This window comes from Aythya fuligula, chromosome 6, assembly GCF_009819795.1.
Source record: "Aythya fuligula isolate bAytFul2 chromosome 6, bAytFul2.pri, whole genome shotgun sequence".
Lineage (NCBI taxonomy): Eukaryota > Metazoa > Chordata > Aves > Anseriformes > Anatidae > Aythya > Aythya fuligula.
In genome coordinates, this window is record NC_045564.1 from 11,548,211 (window position 1) to 11,561,776 (window position 13,566).

A 13,566-nucleotide genomic window follows, 5' to 3' on the forward strand; every position below is an offset into this window, starting at 1 on the left:
AGGGCATCGAGTGCACCCTCAGTAAGTTCGCAGATGACACCAAGTTAGGTGCGTGTGTTGATCTGCTTGAGGGTAGGAAAGCTCTGCAGGAGGATCTGGATAGGCTGCACCGATGGGCTGAGGTCAACTGCATGAAGTTCAACAAGGCCAAGTGCCAGGTCCTGCACCTGGGGCGCAATAACCCCAAGCAGAGCTACAGGCTGGGAGAGGAACAGTTGGAAAGCTGCCTGGCGGAGAAGGACCTGAGAGTATTGGTTGATAGTTGGCTGAGTATGAGCCAGCAGTGTGCCCAGGTGGCCAAGGAGGCCAACGGCATCCTGGCTTGCATAAGAAGCAGTGTGGCCAGCAGGTCTAGGGAGGTGATCGTCCCCCTGTACTCGGCTCTGGTGAGTCTGCACCTCAAGTACTATGTTAAGTTTGGGGCCCCTTGCTACAAGAAGGGCGTCGAGGTGCTTGAGCAAGTCCAGAGGAGGGTGACAAAGCTGGTGAGGGGTCTGGAGAACAAGTCTTACAAGGTGCAGCTGAGGGAACTGGAATCATTCAGCCTGGAGAAAAGGAGGCTCAGGCGCGACCTTATCGCTCTCTGTAGGTACTTCAAAGGAGACTGTAGTAAGGTGGTGGTTGGTCTATTCTCCCATGTGCCTGGTGACAGGATGAGGGGCTAAAGTTGTGCCGGGGAGGTTTAGGTTGGATATTAGGAAGAACTTCTTTACCGAAAGGTTGTTAGGCATTGGAATGGGCTGCCCAGGGAAGTGGTTGAGTCACCATCCCTGGAGGTCTTTAAAAGACGTTTAGATGTAGAGCTTAGTGATATGGTTTAGTGGAGGACTTGTTAGTGTTAGGTCAGAGGTTGGACTTGGTGATCTTGGAGGTCTCTTCCAACCTAGGTGATTCTGTGATTATATAAATCAGTGTTATAGAAGCAAATCATGTATGAACAGCTGAATCTGTGGCAGAGTGAATTATCCATGCTGGAAGACACCAGATTGTCACCTGCCTTCTGTAACCTCTGATAGGAGCTCATTAGATTTATTTTTAGAAGTAGAGTGGTTATATATCATTCTGCACTCATCTTGGTTTCTCATTTACTTTGATACCATGCATTATGACTTTCTGAGGCTGTATCACACATACAGCCTACATGTTCTTTGTATTGTGGCAAAGATTTTGCTTTGAAGTCCATGTGACTTGTTGAAGGTAGATCTCTACCCAGAAGGTATACCTCTGTGGCAGTCTTTCATTAACTCTTGAACATACAGAATCATAAAGGATGTATGTAAACTTATTCAAAGTATGTCAGAGTGTTAAGGCCATATCTTGCTTTCCATCCAAGATTGTTAGATGGATGATAGTTGTTTAGGAACCACTAGTGTTTATGTGGCTTAGTAAAGGGAAAGTTCTGAAAAACATAAGACAAGAAAATAAGACATAAGAAAAACATAGATGATGTAACTATTTGCAACCTCTCTCAAAAGGATCAAAATTTAATGGAGAAAGGGACACAATGGAGGTAGCTAAGCACATGACATTTGTGGATAGGATGACGTATGTCTGCAGTCTGCCAAAACACATCAGAACAGTTCTTACATAGTTGCTTAGTGAATCTGTATTGTCAATAACTGCTTACCTTGCACCAAAACAACTCAGTTCATTTGAAGTTTTAATTTCTGCATGTAGTAGTTAGAGGTTCATAGTTTTTCCCTTTGCTCTTCAAGGTATACGAGTGGGATTATTTTTTATTTTGTGAAAAAGTGCTGACTGGTGCTTGGAACTACCATCTGAGAGTTTTCCATGGGGATGAAGGTTGTGGAAGTGTTTCCTTATCTGCAGAATTGCAGCACTAGCTTTCTAGCAGTGTGGTATTAGACATTGATTAAGTTGCATATTTTTCTTTCAATTCTTGGTGTTTTCTTTCAAACTGTAGTTTCCAGAAGTAATGAAAAAGGTTTCTGAGGTTATAGAAATACATCCAATGCTATTAGTAATGATCCATTTAATCTTGAGTATTTTATCTTAAATTAAATAAAGTTCCTTTTGATGAGCATTGGGACTAGAGTGTATACTTCCTTGCAGCATTTTGCTAGACTATTAAAAATATAAAGTGTGTGTAATCAGTTTTGTATTTAAGAGCCACTGCATTTGGAAAACAAGACTTCAGAAAGTTACTTTTTCATCCTTTCTCCATGTCTGATTTTATTCTTTTCTGGGATCTTAGTATTAGTTTAGTTCATAGTAGAATTCTTCGTTCTTAGCATGAAATGACTCTTGCCTCCAACTGGAAGCTTCTTACGTTGCCTGAATATCTATATAATGTGTTTTCTGTATAGGTAGACTCTCTGCAAGCAGAAATAAAAGAGAAGATGGATGATTACAATAAGCTGTTATTAGAAAATGAGGAAAAGCATCAAGAAATCATAGCTCGTGATAAAGAGATAGAAAAACTGGTGGCACAAGTACAAGAACTGGAGCAGAGCAGTACTGAAGTCTCAAAGACCATTAACTACTTGGAACAACAACTACAGAAAATGAAGAAAGTAGAAACTGAATTAAAACAGGTAACTTTAAAATACTTAGTTAATTGGAAAGACGTTAGGCAGATAATGTCTTTGTAGCAAATATCAATGACTCTGTTACAGTGTTCTTTGAGACTCTTCCTTGCATTCAAGGGTGAGTTAAACCATTTTATTAATGGCAGACATTGCAGCCAATGTTTTAAACAACCTCTGCATTTATGGACCATAAGCCGACTTATTATATTGACAGCTGTCATGTTTTGGTGGATCAAAGGTTTTCTTCTCTGGAAGTTCCTGAGAGATAGTATTACTAAATACTAAATCTGGTGGGTCTTCAATAAGCAACTTTGTTAAAATTGTATAAGCTTAATCAGTAGCTCTTCTTGCTATATGCCACTGGAGCCAGGTTTTTTGCCATGCTCCCAGAATTTGTTTTGTTACTACAGGAGATTTAAATACAGCTTAGTTAATGGAATTGCATACTGCTTAGCAAAATTGTCTCCTCACAGACATCTCAATAATCTTTCCTACCTTGTTAGGCTAAATGTTTGTTTCCTCCCAGCAGTTTTCCTTCAATAAATGTTGTTTGTGTGTCTGTCAAGTTTGAGGATTTGAGAGTAGTGTGATCTAAACTAAATATTCTCTATTATTCTGTAAATAGTTGCTTCCATTATTTTTTACTTTAAAAATTGTGAACAAAATATTTTTATTTTAACTTAAGCTGAACGTGATATAGACTAGCCAGTTTTAGTGTAAGTACTACTATTACTATCTATTTGGCACTTGTGAGATTGTATCTGGAGAATTGTTCAAGACTCCCCTGAACAAGAAAGACGGGAATACTAGAGCAAGTTTAATAAAGGTCCAACAAGATAAGATGGTTGGGGGACTGAGGTAAATGATTTATGAGGGGAAGCTGAAAGACGGGGTTTGTTTGTCTTTGTGGAGATCATATTGTTGCCAACAACCATATAATGTGAAGCTAGAGAGAATATGAAACCTTGAGTTGCATGCTGAAAGGATGAAAAAATACAAGCATAAACTGCAACAAGGAAAATTCCAACTAAATGGCAGTGGGAAAAGTCATACTGGGGTTAGTCAACGTTTGAAAAAGATATTCAGAGTGGCAGTGGTTTCTCTAAAATGTCTAGAGTTTGGCTGTCCAAGGCCCTGACCAGAGCCAAGTTTGTTCTGCTGTCAGAGGTTGAACCAGAGACTCTAGAGACTTAAGCTATTTGGTAATTTAATACAAATGCGTGAAAGCTTTGGTTTTTTTTCTGTTTAGTTTGCTTTGGAGTGGACAGAGACTGCAATATGTTTGTTCCTGAAATTTTGCTTTTTGTCCAGGCTTTCTTTTATCCATGTGAATTAAAGACATTCTTCTAGCTCTCTGAATGTCCTAGTCAATTGGTTGTTCTTGAAGCTCATAAGCCAAATTTAGACTCTTTTGAGAAACTAATTCACCAGTTTTAAACAAGGTTACAGCTTTGAATTTACTAACAGTAGTCATTGTAACATGAGGCAATTCTGTGCAGAAAATAGATGTCAAATGAGCTCTCAATGATTGCAAGTCATGAAGTTTTTCTATAAAAATACATTTGATTTGAATGGCGACTATAATTTTTACTACCCCCAAAATTCCAACATACAAAAATATAGGCACTGCAGCTAACAGAGACTAGTGCTAATATGAAATAGGCCTTGGAAAGAGTAACTTTGAATATGGAACAGTATCTTTTTGTGAAGAACAGTGTCTTAATTCACAGTTATCAGATCTATTTATCACATCATCCGCCTAGAGTAGGTATTCTTTGTTCTTTTCTGGCCCAATTTCTTTCAGCTGCCCAGGTTGTTGGTAAATAACATTGATGGTTTTGGTTAGGGTTGTGCTGGGAGGGGCTTGGCCCTTCTGAGTTGATGGCCCATTCTTTTGCTTTGAGGTCTTGCAAGTGGTACTCACTTAAGGAGCCTGTTATCCTTATCCGACATGTTTTGCAATCAGGCAAAGGTGGTACCACAGTATGCCCTAACTGCACGGGCATCCAGAATCAGGTTTTACATTGATGCTTTGCATAAAGCTCTGTTTTTTGCCTGGGTTGCTGCTTGCTTTTGCTGGGTCACTGTTATGACCTTAGAACATAGCAACAGAAGAATGTTAAGAGAAACATCACTCTTGTGTGCTGAGCTGTGCAGACACCATGACACACTTGTAGCTCTGCTGTGCAATAAATGGAAGAACATCTGAGGGGAAGTGGCCTGGTTCTGCAGTAATCCAGATCTGCATGTAGTTATTGGGAGCTTTTTGTGAGTGATCAAGATGAACTTCAAAATGGTGCGGATAATGTCTGTCTTTTTAGTTGACATCGAAACTGAAGATAGACACCGGTGTTGTTTGGGTTTCATCATAGTGTATGGCAGCAGAAGACCTGAGGGGCTGGTTAATATCACAGATACTGTGTGATGGCAAGAAAAATTCATCATAACTTAACTGGTTGTATCCCCTGTAATTTCCCCTTTCCTCTTGTGTGCTTTGTGTATGTGGGGACTGCCCCAGAGCTGCCAGAAGGCCAGTGGGGACTGCTTAGAGGCTGGTGGGTGGAAGTCCAATGGACCCTTCAGTATCTGCATAAAGTTTTGAGCAGCTCTTTTAAATACGTGTTGTTGGGCGTGCTGTTTTGGTAGTGTGGTACAACATAAACTTTCTGATTTTTTTTACTTTTATTGACGTCTCTTTCATTTTAAGATCAGAAGGTGCTATCGATGTACTCTGGGTTTTAACTCTCTTTAATTAGATAAAAAATAGTAAATTTATTTTTGGCAAATTATATAATGAATCGAAAATAATCCTTCTGTTAGAGGTTTATTGAGCTATGGTCAGAATAAGTGTTGAACAGCAGAGGCAGTTCCTGCTGTAGGTTTCATGTCCAGCTTTCCTTTATTGTTTTAAGTACAAATATGTATGCATGCTATTTGGATGACTTCCTAAGTGAATCTTTCTATGTTGGACTGACCCAGATCCTGAGGACTGTGTTAGAACCACAGAGAGGACTGAAGGAGAAATTTAAAAATAAATAAATAAAGGAAGAAAACTATGTCAACTTGTTAGACCACAAATCTGATGCAAAAATGTAGTGCTGGTGCTTCATTTTATGATTTATCATGATATATTTGTAGGAGATGTTTGGTCTACCCAAAACTCTCCACCTCTTATATTTAGCTTGTTCTTACATTGGATTTTTCTGGGAAAAAGAAGTTTTCTGGTAGAATTATTCTGTCCAGATGGGTTTGTGTATTGACAGCAATTAACTCTAACATAAAAATTCCTTTGCAGGATAAAGAAGCATTGCAACAGCAGCAGTACAATAACCTTATTCAAATCTCTGCCCTACAATCTAAATTGGATGAAGCGAGGCACAGAGTACCCACAGAAGGCACTTCTGACCAAGGGCTGAAGGAACAGTTACAGGCAGAACAGGAAGCACTTGAGAGGAAAGAGGGAGAGGTAATTTGAGTTTTGTTAGTGTTCTGTAGATTTTTGGGTCGCTTACATAATTCTAGAATCATTTTGTGCAAACTTGTAGCTGAGAATTTAAGCCATTCAAAGATCAAATGACAAAAGTTCATGTACTAAGTGTGCCTTTTTGACTAGTATTCTCTGTGGTTTGGTGTTAACTAAGCTTCCACTTTTTTTCTTTGTTTTATTGTCCCTCTGTCTGTTTCCCATTCCTCTGGAAATTGTCCTGTGATGATTCATATCAGCTTTGATTGATCAATTTCTGTTGTAAACTGATTTTCTTCCCCCCCCAAAGTTGAGGTGCAGCAGGAAACAGATAAATTTTTGTTTGAGAGTAAGTGATGATCCTTTTAAGAAAAGGAGGGCCAGTGATGCATAATGGTGTCATCTGACCCTCTACAATTTGTGGGCCAAAGAATTTTAGCGATGAGTACTTGTACCAAGCTAAGCTAAAGTGCAATATAACTGATAACATTATTTAGACCTTTTTTTGGGTGCACATGCACACCCACATACTCATCCCTCATGCAGTATTTTTATGTAATTTTGCACAATTACTTTTGCGTACATAATATACAAACATACAGTCCAGTTTAGGTTGTGTGAAGAAAAATAACGTATGGATGACCCTTCAGTTAACTCTACACCTTTGTTTCAGAAGCAGTAAGCTAATAAAAACTCATTTTTTACACATTGAAGTTTGTATCTCTAGAAGTCTTATTTCAGGATTCACCAGTCCCTCTTAAAGCACTTGAAACTCACTACACAGTAAGGCAAGAGAGAAAAACCATGAGAAATATGTAGTTACTGACTCTTACAGGGTGAAGTTGTCAATGTTCAGATTTCTTCTAATAGTTGTGTACTGGGATTAGCACTGCAGTGCTAATTTCCCTCTTTTAAGAGGAAGAGAATGGTGTTTGGGTTACTGCTTATGATTACATTAAACATCACATGCTAACGTTTCTCACTGCTATCTCAAACTACATCAGCGGTCAGACCCTGATTGTCAAGAACATAAATTAACACATCTTTTATGACCAGTTAGATTTTATTTTAAAGAAAACAGGCAACCACCATTGCAGCAGTTTGGTACCTAGCTGAGGAGCTGGAATACTAGCTTCTTACTCCTTTTTATGTCTCAGATATTTTATTAATTTATTGAATTTAATTAGGGAGAGTTTAAACCATAGAATCTGCTGAAGCTACTTGTTCTAACTAAACATAGCAATGAATGAAACTTTATTTCCTGCTTAAATAGGAGACTAAATTAAAACAGCTATGCATTTTCTTATTTCTAGATTGCAAGCTTGTTAGAGCAACTAGATCAATATAAAGATAAATTGACAAGTAAAAATGAGGAGATACTGCAGCTGAACTTGCAGCTAGAGTTGCAAAAAAACCTTAGCACCTCCAGCATCAGCCAGCTTCAGCTAGAGAATGCGTGCTTGAAGGTAGGTTTTCTTGGCTTCAGCGTGTTTCAGGTAAAACTTCAGATACCTCCTTTCTTGAGTGTTGTGGTCTTTATCTCATAATGTGATAAGTATGTACTCCGTTTCTGTTGTCAAGTTATTATTGTATTCCTATTGGGAAAAGATATCTAGAACAACAACAAAAACAAAATACTATAGATTCATGCTTATGGCATTATCTTCTGTGTTCATTTGACACTAAAAGCTTAGCTTTTTTTCTGGTCCTGATAGATAGAGCCTGCAGCATTGCTGTATAGTAAACATGACACTCTTTTGTATGCATTCCTGACTGACCTCTATGGCCACAGCAAATGTTGTTAAGTTATAAAACTGGTTGGTTGTCAGTATGGCAATTAGTGTTTATCTGTTACCTTGAAAGTTAAGGAACATTGTGACAATTTAATCCAGTTGTACAAAACCAAATGAAGGAGCTATTGTTGTGTGTTTGTTTTTTTTTGTTTGTTTGTTTTTAATTAACATTATAGTAAGGAGGAGAATGTTTAAGTAAAGCCCTTAGGTCTGTTTTGCTACTAGGCTGGGGGAGAAAGTAAGTCCTTTTGAATGAGACTTCTGTTTTTCTCGACAGGAGGATCTAACAAAACTTCATGTAAAGCAAAATCAGGATTTAGGTACAAGTGATACCTCAGCTCTGTCATTCCCGGAAGCGCTACTTAAAGAAAAGAATCAAGAAATTGATCATTTGAATGAACAAATGAAAAGACTCAAGCATGAGCTAGAGAACACTCTGGAGAATACAGTAAGAAAGTTTACTAGAAGTTTAGTGCTTTATTTTGATGTAAACAACAAATACAGAATCAAATTGCAAATGAAGACTATTTGATATTTCTCTTAGGAAAGTAGAGAGTATTCTGAGTAGCTACCCACCTGAAATCTGTAATTGTTTCTGCTATCAAATGTGTGATTTTAAAAAAACAGAACAGAAGTAGTTTGAATTCTATGTGCAATAGCAATTCTTCCTATGCATATTAATATTCAGACCTTATCCTTTTGCTCAGGTTGTAGAAAACCGAAAATCTGAAATTGAAGAACTCAGATCTCTCATTGAGCACCTTCGTAGTGACCAGGAACGGCTGCGTAAGGACAAAGATGAAGAGGTAGAGCAACTTCATGGTGTAATTGAGAAACTTCAAAAAGAGTTGGCGCAGTTTGGACCAGTATGCCATGAAGTTAGTGACAACCAAAGTGATCTTTATCAACTTGGATTGGAAAAATCAGCAGAAGACCTTCAGAATGAATTGAAGGGATTGACAGATTTTCAGGGTGATACTGATGTGGACAGAAGAAATGCATTGCTAATCACCAATGTGAGAGAACTTCAGGAAAAGCTAGAGCTTGTCTCAACTGCTAGAGAAGTTCTGCAGCAGCAACTGGAAGACAAAGAATCACGGTTGAAAATGGAAGTGGAAATTTTAGAGAAAAAATGCCAAAACGCACAGGAGTCATCAAAGCAGCACCTTGCAGAACTAACCTCTCTGAGAATACAGTACAATGCACTTCAAGAAGAATACAGCCTTTTCCAAAAACGCGCATCTCAGAGAGAGGTTGAAGCAAGAATTACTACTTCTCGCATTCAAGAACTTGAAGAAACTCTGAAAGAGAGGGAAGCAAGTATTCTAGAAAAAGATACACAAATGAAGATAATGACAGATCAGAGAGAAGCTGACAAAAATGAGTTGCAATACTTAACAAAACAAGCAGCAGAACTTGAAACTGAATTGAAAAAGAAAGATGCAAATCAGGCTCAAGATGTTTATAGTCTTCAGTTACAAGTTTCTAGACTTGATTTTCAGGTGCAAACACTGAATCAGAAAGAAGCAGCTAATCAGAGAGAAATCAATGAACTGCGAGGTAGCACTGCAAAATTGAAAGATCAGATCAGGGCATACGTGAAAGAGCTTGAAGCCTTACAATTGGAAAGAGATGAACTTATTTCACAGTTGAAGTTATCCAAGTCAAAGGAGCAATCTAATAATGAAGATGCTAACTTTCTCAAGGTATTCAGCCAAGGAGGAAGAAAAGGTGAAGCCCTTAAAAAAGGAATGGAGGAATTGGAAGGAGTGGAAGCTTATGTTGATCAGTCACTTCCAGTTTTGCTTTCCCCAGCTGATATACTGGTATGTAATTATTTTATTAATACTATTATGCTGTTGTTTTAAATAAGCCAATATTGTGAGTCTCTACAGCCCTATCGTTATTCCTTTCAGTGCTGTAATAGTAGAAATAAAAGTGCTGATGGCCTGTACTACTACAGGTTCTAAGAAAGAGTGAAAATGAATATATAAATGTTATATAAATGGATGTAATGAAAATTAGGAAATTAACCAAAATGAAAGCTGGAGGTGCAGCAAAAAGGTGTTTGTTTCTCCTGGGCTGAAATGACAGGTACAGGAACTGTACACAGAGCTTTTTATTTTAACCGTTTTGTTTGTTTGTTTGTTTTTTTCCAGTGCCCTGGGTCAGGAATTAAGATAGTTAGGGGAGATTTGTCAAATCAGGAAAGCAACGTGTTTTGATTTTTATTTATTTAAAAGTAGGATGATCATCTACATAGCTGCAAGGAATATTGTTTTTCCTGTTTGATGAAAAAGTCAGCTCTGCTGAAATAGGTACACTTTCTTATTGTATGGGATTTTTTTTCCCTTTGATGATACACTTGTTAAAAAAAAGCCTGTTTAGTTTGTATATCAAATAAATGAAAGTGTTGGATTATTGTATAAAATCTGGGAATAATAATAGATTTGATTATAATTTCTGCAATGAGTTTTTAAATATATGTTTTTCAGTTTGTAAAATCATATTTAAATTGCATTAAGAAATAGTTTTATCTCGTTGTAGGAAAAAGGTGAAGTTATGTTTGACTCTATGACTCACAACGCAAATATAAAATCTCAGATTAAACAATCACAGGAAGATATCTCAACTCAGGAAATGGACATGATGAACAGATCTGAAGAGAAGCAAAATTTGAAAAAGCATTGTCAACTAACATTGGAAAATGATCAAAGTCCTGATTCTCCAAAAAACAATTTGAACATCTGCTACAGTAAAGAAACACGTAAAGATTTCCAGGATTTCATTGTGGATATGGCTTTGTGGGGTTCACCTGAGATTGTGAGGAAGGAAGATACAAGCATGGAACTTGAACCAGTGCTTCATGTGACACCCTTTTCAGAAGCTGAAAACACAGATTTTCAAGTGGTACACGTTAGGTCATCCCTTCAAGGAGATAATTCTCTTTTGATGGGATTTTCTAACCTGTATGAAAATGGCAGTGAAGAAGCAGTACTGGGAGTAGATGTAAAATCTCCAGTTTTCTCTGAAAGTACCTATTCTGTTGATGACAATGAACATGTTATCGAGAAAAATTTGTTGGTAAGTGATATTTCATACCTTGATTTCATTGTATTTACACAAGACTGCTCAGCTCTGTTCCCATCCTAAATCATTGTTGGGTGATTGGCTCTAAGTAGTGGAAAATTACACACAGACACACAGAGGGTACGAATAGCGTTGTTCTGGATGTACCACTGTTAGAACCTCTCTCACTGTCAGATACTGGAGCAAACTCTGGGCTGTATGTAAAGGGAATGTCTTCCTGCAGAGTTCAGCTTCTCTCGGACACACACAACTTAAATTGACAGGCTCTGATAGAGGCCAGAGAATTTGGGCTTGTTTGGGTTTTTTGGCTCCACATGAAATTTAGCATGGCTCTTATTGTGCTGGTGCAGTGGGCCATTCATGAGAGAGGTTGCCCTTTGTATATTGGAACTTTATATTGAACTTCTAACCCTTTTTGATTTGAAAATGAATAATCTTCTGGATGCTGACACAACAGTGGATGTTGTGTGTGTGATTTCAGGTTGGCTTTTAGGGAACCTCATTGTGAGCTGTCCTTAAGATCAAGTCCACTGTTATACCCCCATAGACTGAACAGATTTCAGTAGAGGCTTATAATTTCTCCTCAATTACCATATTTTATATTTTAAATTGCACAGTATTGAAATTTATTTTCATGCTGCAGAAAGCAAGTTTTTGTTCTACTTGCAAGTTGTAAAGTGTATGTAATGTTCTTATTTCTTCCATTTTGCTACAGAAGAAAAGTATCTAAAGGGAAATTATTTACAGTATTCCTCAGAATGACACGTCATCTGAGACTAAATGCGAATGCTTCTCTTTCAAAGACTGTTCTGTTTCTTAAGGCTACTGAAAGAGAAAAATGTAGACAGAATGGTTTTCAAGGAGTACTGGTGCTGCATGTGCTGTCATTTGCTGCCTCTAACTCTTCGAAGGAGTAGGCATTTACTCAAGTCAGCACCAGTAACAAAGGTGCTATAAATAGAGACATCTCAACAGCTGGGTTGAGAAAACTAAGTTAATGTGAAAAATTATTTCCAAGCAGATGAGAGAAGCAGATAATCTAACCCCATCTGATTTGCAAGATGACATAAGATCAAGAGGATCTGCCACAGATGTGATGAGCAATGAATATGGCAGCAGTAAGTTCAACTTTGTAGATTCCTTTCACTTTTTTGATAGCTTCAGGAGAAAACTATTCTAATGTTGCCACTTTCCCTGATTTTCTTTTACTGTGCATCTTTTATTTGATATCTGTGCCTTTCTTAGTTGGTTCAGAAGACGGTCACGCTAGTGAAAGCCTACTTTTCCATCTTCGTCCCCTTTCATACTGGACAGGAGACATGGGGTTTTGAGTTTTAACTTAAAATCATCATTGTCGTTCCTGGTGCTAAAGGCGACTTCTAACCTTTTTACCTGCTTAAGCGTGTTTCGGGTCAACCTCTTATAAGTTATTTCAATCAGCTAACCATGCATTTATGCTAGCAGAAGGAATCACAGTTATTTGTAAGCAGTTATGCTGCTTTCATGTTCTCTTCAGCTTTCTAACACCTGGAGGCTGTCTCTTTCTCTAGGTACCAGCTCAAATTTGGCAGCTAAACTAAAGCAGGAGCTACAACCATCAGACCACCTAGATGCAAGTTTCATGGCTTACATGCAGTACCGTGGCATGTTTTCAGATGTTATGGAATCAATGAGAGAAAAGGAAGTACTTTCACCAGAGTTGAAGGTAATATATTGCTAACATAAACATACTATCAAATTAAAACTGAAACAGTAGAAATGAAATGCTAATATAAAATGGAGTTAGCTGTTGGTTTCTAAGCTAACTGCTTTAGAAAATTTACACAGTGAACTGTTCTGCAATGGTTTAAACCTCAAGTTGATTATGATTCTTGAGACAAGCAAAAATGACTCATATATAACAAGCCTGTTGACTTGCTTGTACTCGCTAGAATTACAGAAGTTTTGTTAGGGCAACACTGGTGATGTTCCAGCATGTGGCAGGGCTGATTTGTTGATTGATGAGTTTATCTCAGAGGCTTTACAGAAAGCTGTTTCATAAAGAAATATATATAGTTGAAATGGTGCTCCCTTGCCTGTTTTTGACATTCTGATCTGATGGAGATCTGTGGAAACACCACTGTATGGAGGGATCTTTCAGATGGTTCAAGGAGGAGGAAAAATATACGCAAGACTGAGCAATGATTGCTTACTCCAGTCATTAAAGTGAGTTCAAGAAGGTATATATCCCAGGGACTCTTTTGGTGCTGTAGCTGAGCAAGCTCTCTGTGATTCCAGAAATTCCAGCTGGTAGAAGGGAGAAATTCAGTGTTCCAAATCATCTCCTGTGTGAGGATGGCAAGAAGTACAAGGCTTAGTGTGGTAGACTACAGGGTTTTCTAGTACAATACTATTTGAAGAAACTTAAGTAATGTAAAACTAGAAGTATATTTCCCAGTGTGTACTTGCTGCCTCCCAAAATGTCTAACAGACACTTTCATCAAGCTCGGAAAATGAAGGAAGATTTGAAAAAGTAGAGATTTATTTTTTTTATTTAGTTGCTTTTATGGATCATCAGTTACTGACTGGAAGATCTAAGTGCATGTTCCAATGCTGAATGTTTAGTATGACATTTCAGTGTGCTTCTGCTTCTCTTGTTAATATTTACTAAAGGGTTGCATCATTAAGCATT

At 37.8% G+C, this 13,566-nt stretch overlaps 1 protein-coding gene across 8 annotated transcripts in view; it reads left to right on the plus strand.

Annotated features, from left to right (window-relative positions):
- The window catches only part of PCNT (pericentrin), a 79,332-nt gene that overhangs the window by 46,713 nt on the left and 19,053 nt on the right, over nt 1–13,566 (plus strand). For 6 of the 8 annotated variants that reach the window (XM_032189704.1, XM_032189708.1, XM_032189707.1 and 3 more), the window contains 8 exons: nt 2,328–2,555; nt 5,845–6,015; nt 7,326–7,478; nt 8,083–8,253; nt 8,513–9,631; nt 10,353–10,889; nt 11,914–12,013; nt 12,446–12,600. In XM_032189704.1, the coding sequence (XP_032045595.1) occupies nt 2,328–2,555; nt 5,845–6,015; nt 7,326–7,478; nt 8,083–8,253; nt 8,513–9,631; nt 10,353–10,889; nt 11,914–12,013; nt 12,446–12,600 (2,634 nt within the window). The remainder of the gene's footprint in view (nt 1–2,327; nt 2,556–5,844; nt 6,016–7,325; nt 7,479–8,082; nt 8,254–8,512; nt 9,632–10,352; nt 10,890–11,913; nt 12,014–12,445; nt 12,601–13,566) is intronic. The other 2 variants (XM_032189705.1, XM_032189710.1) reach the window with 1 other exon arrangement.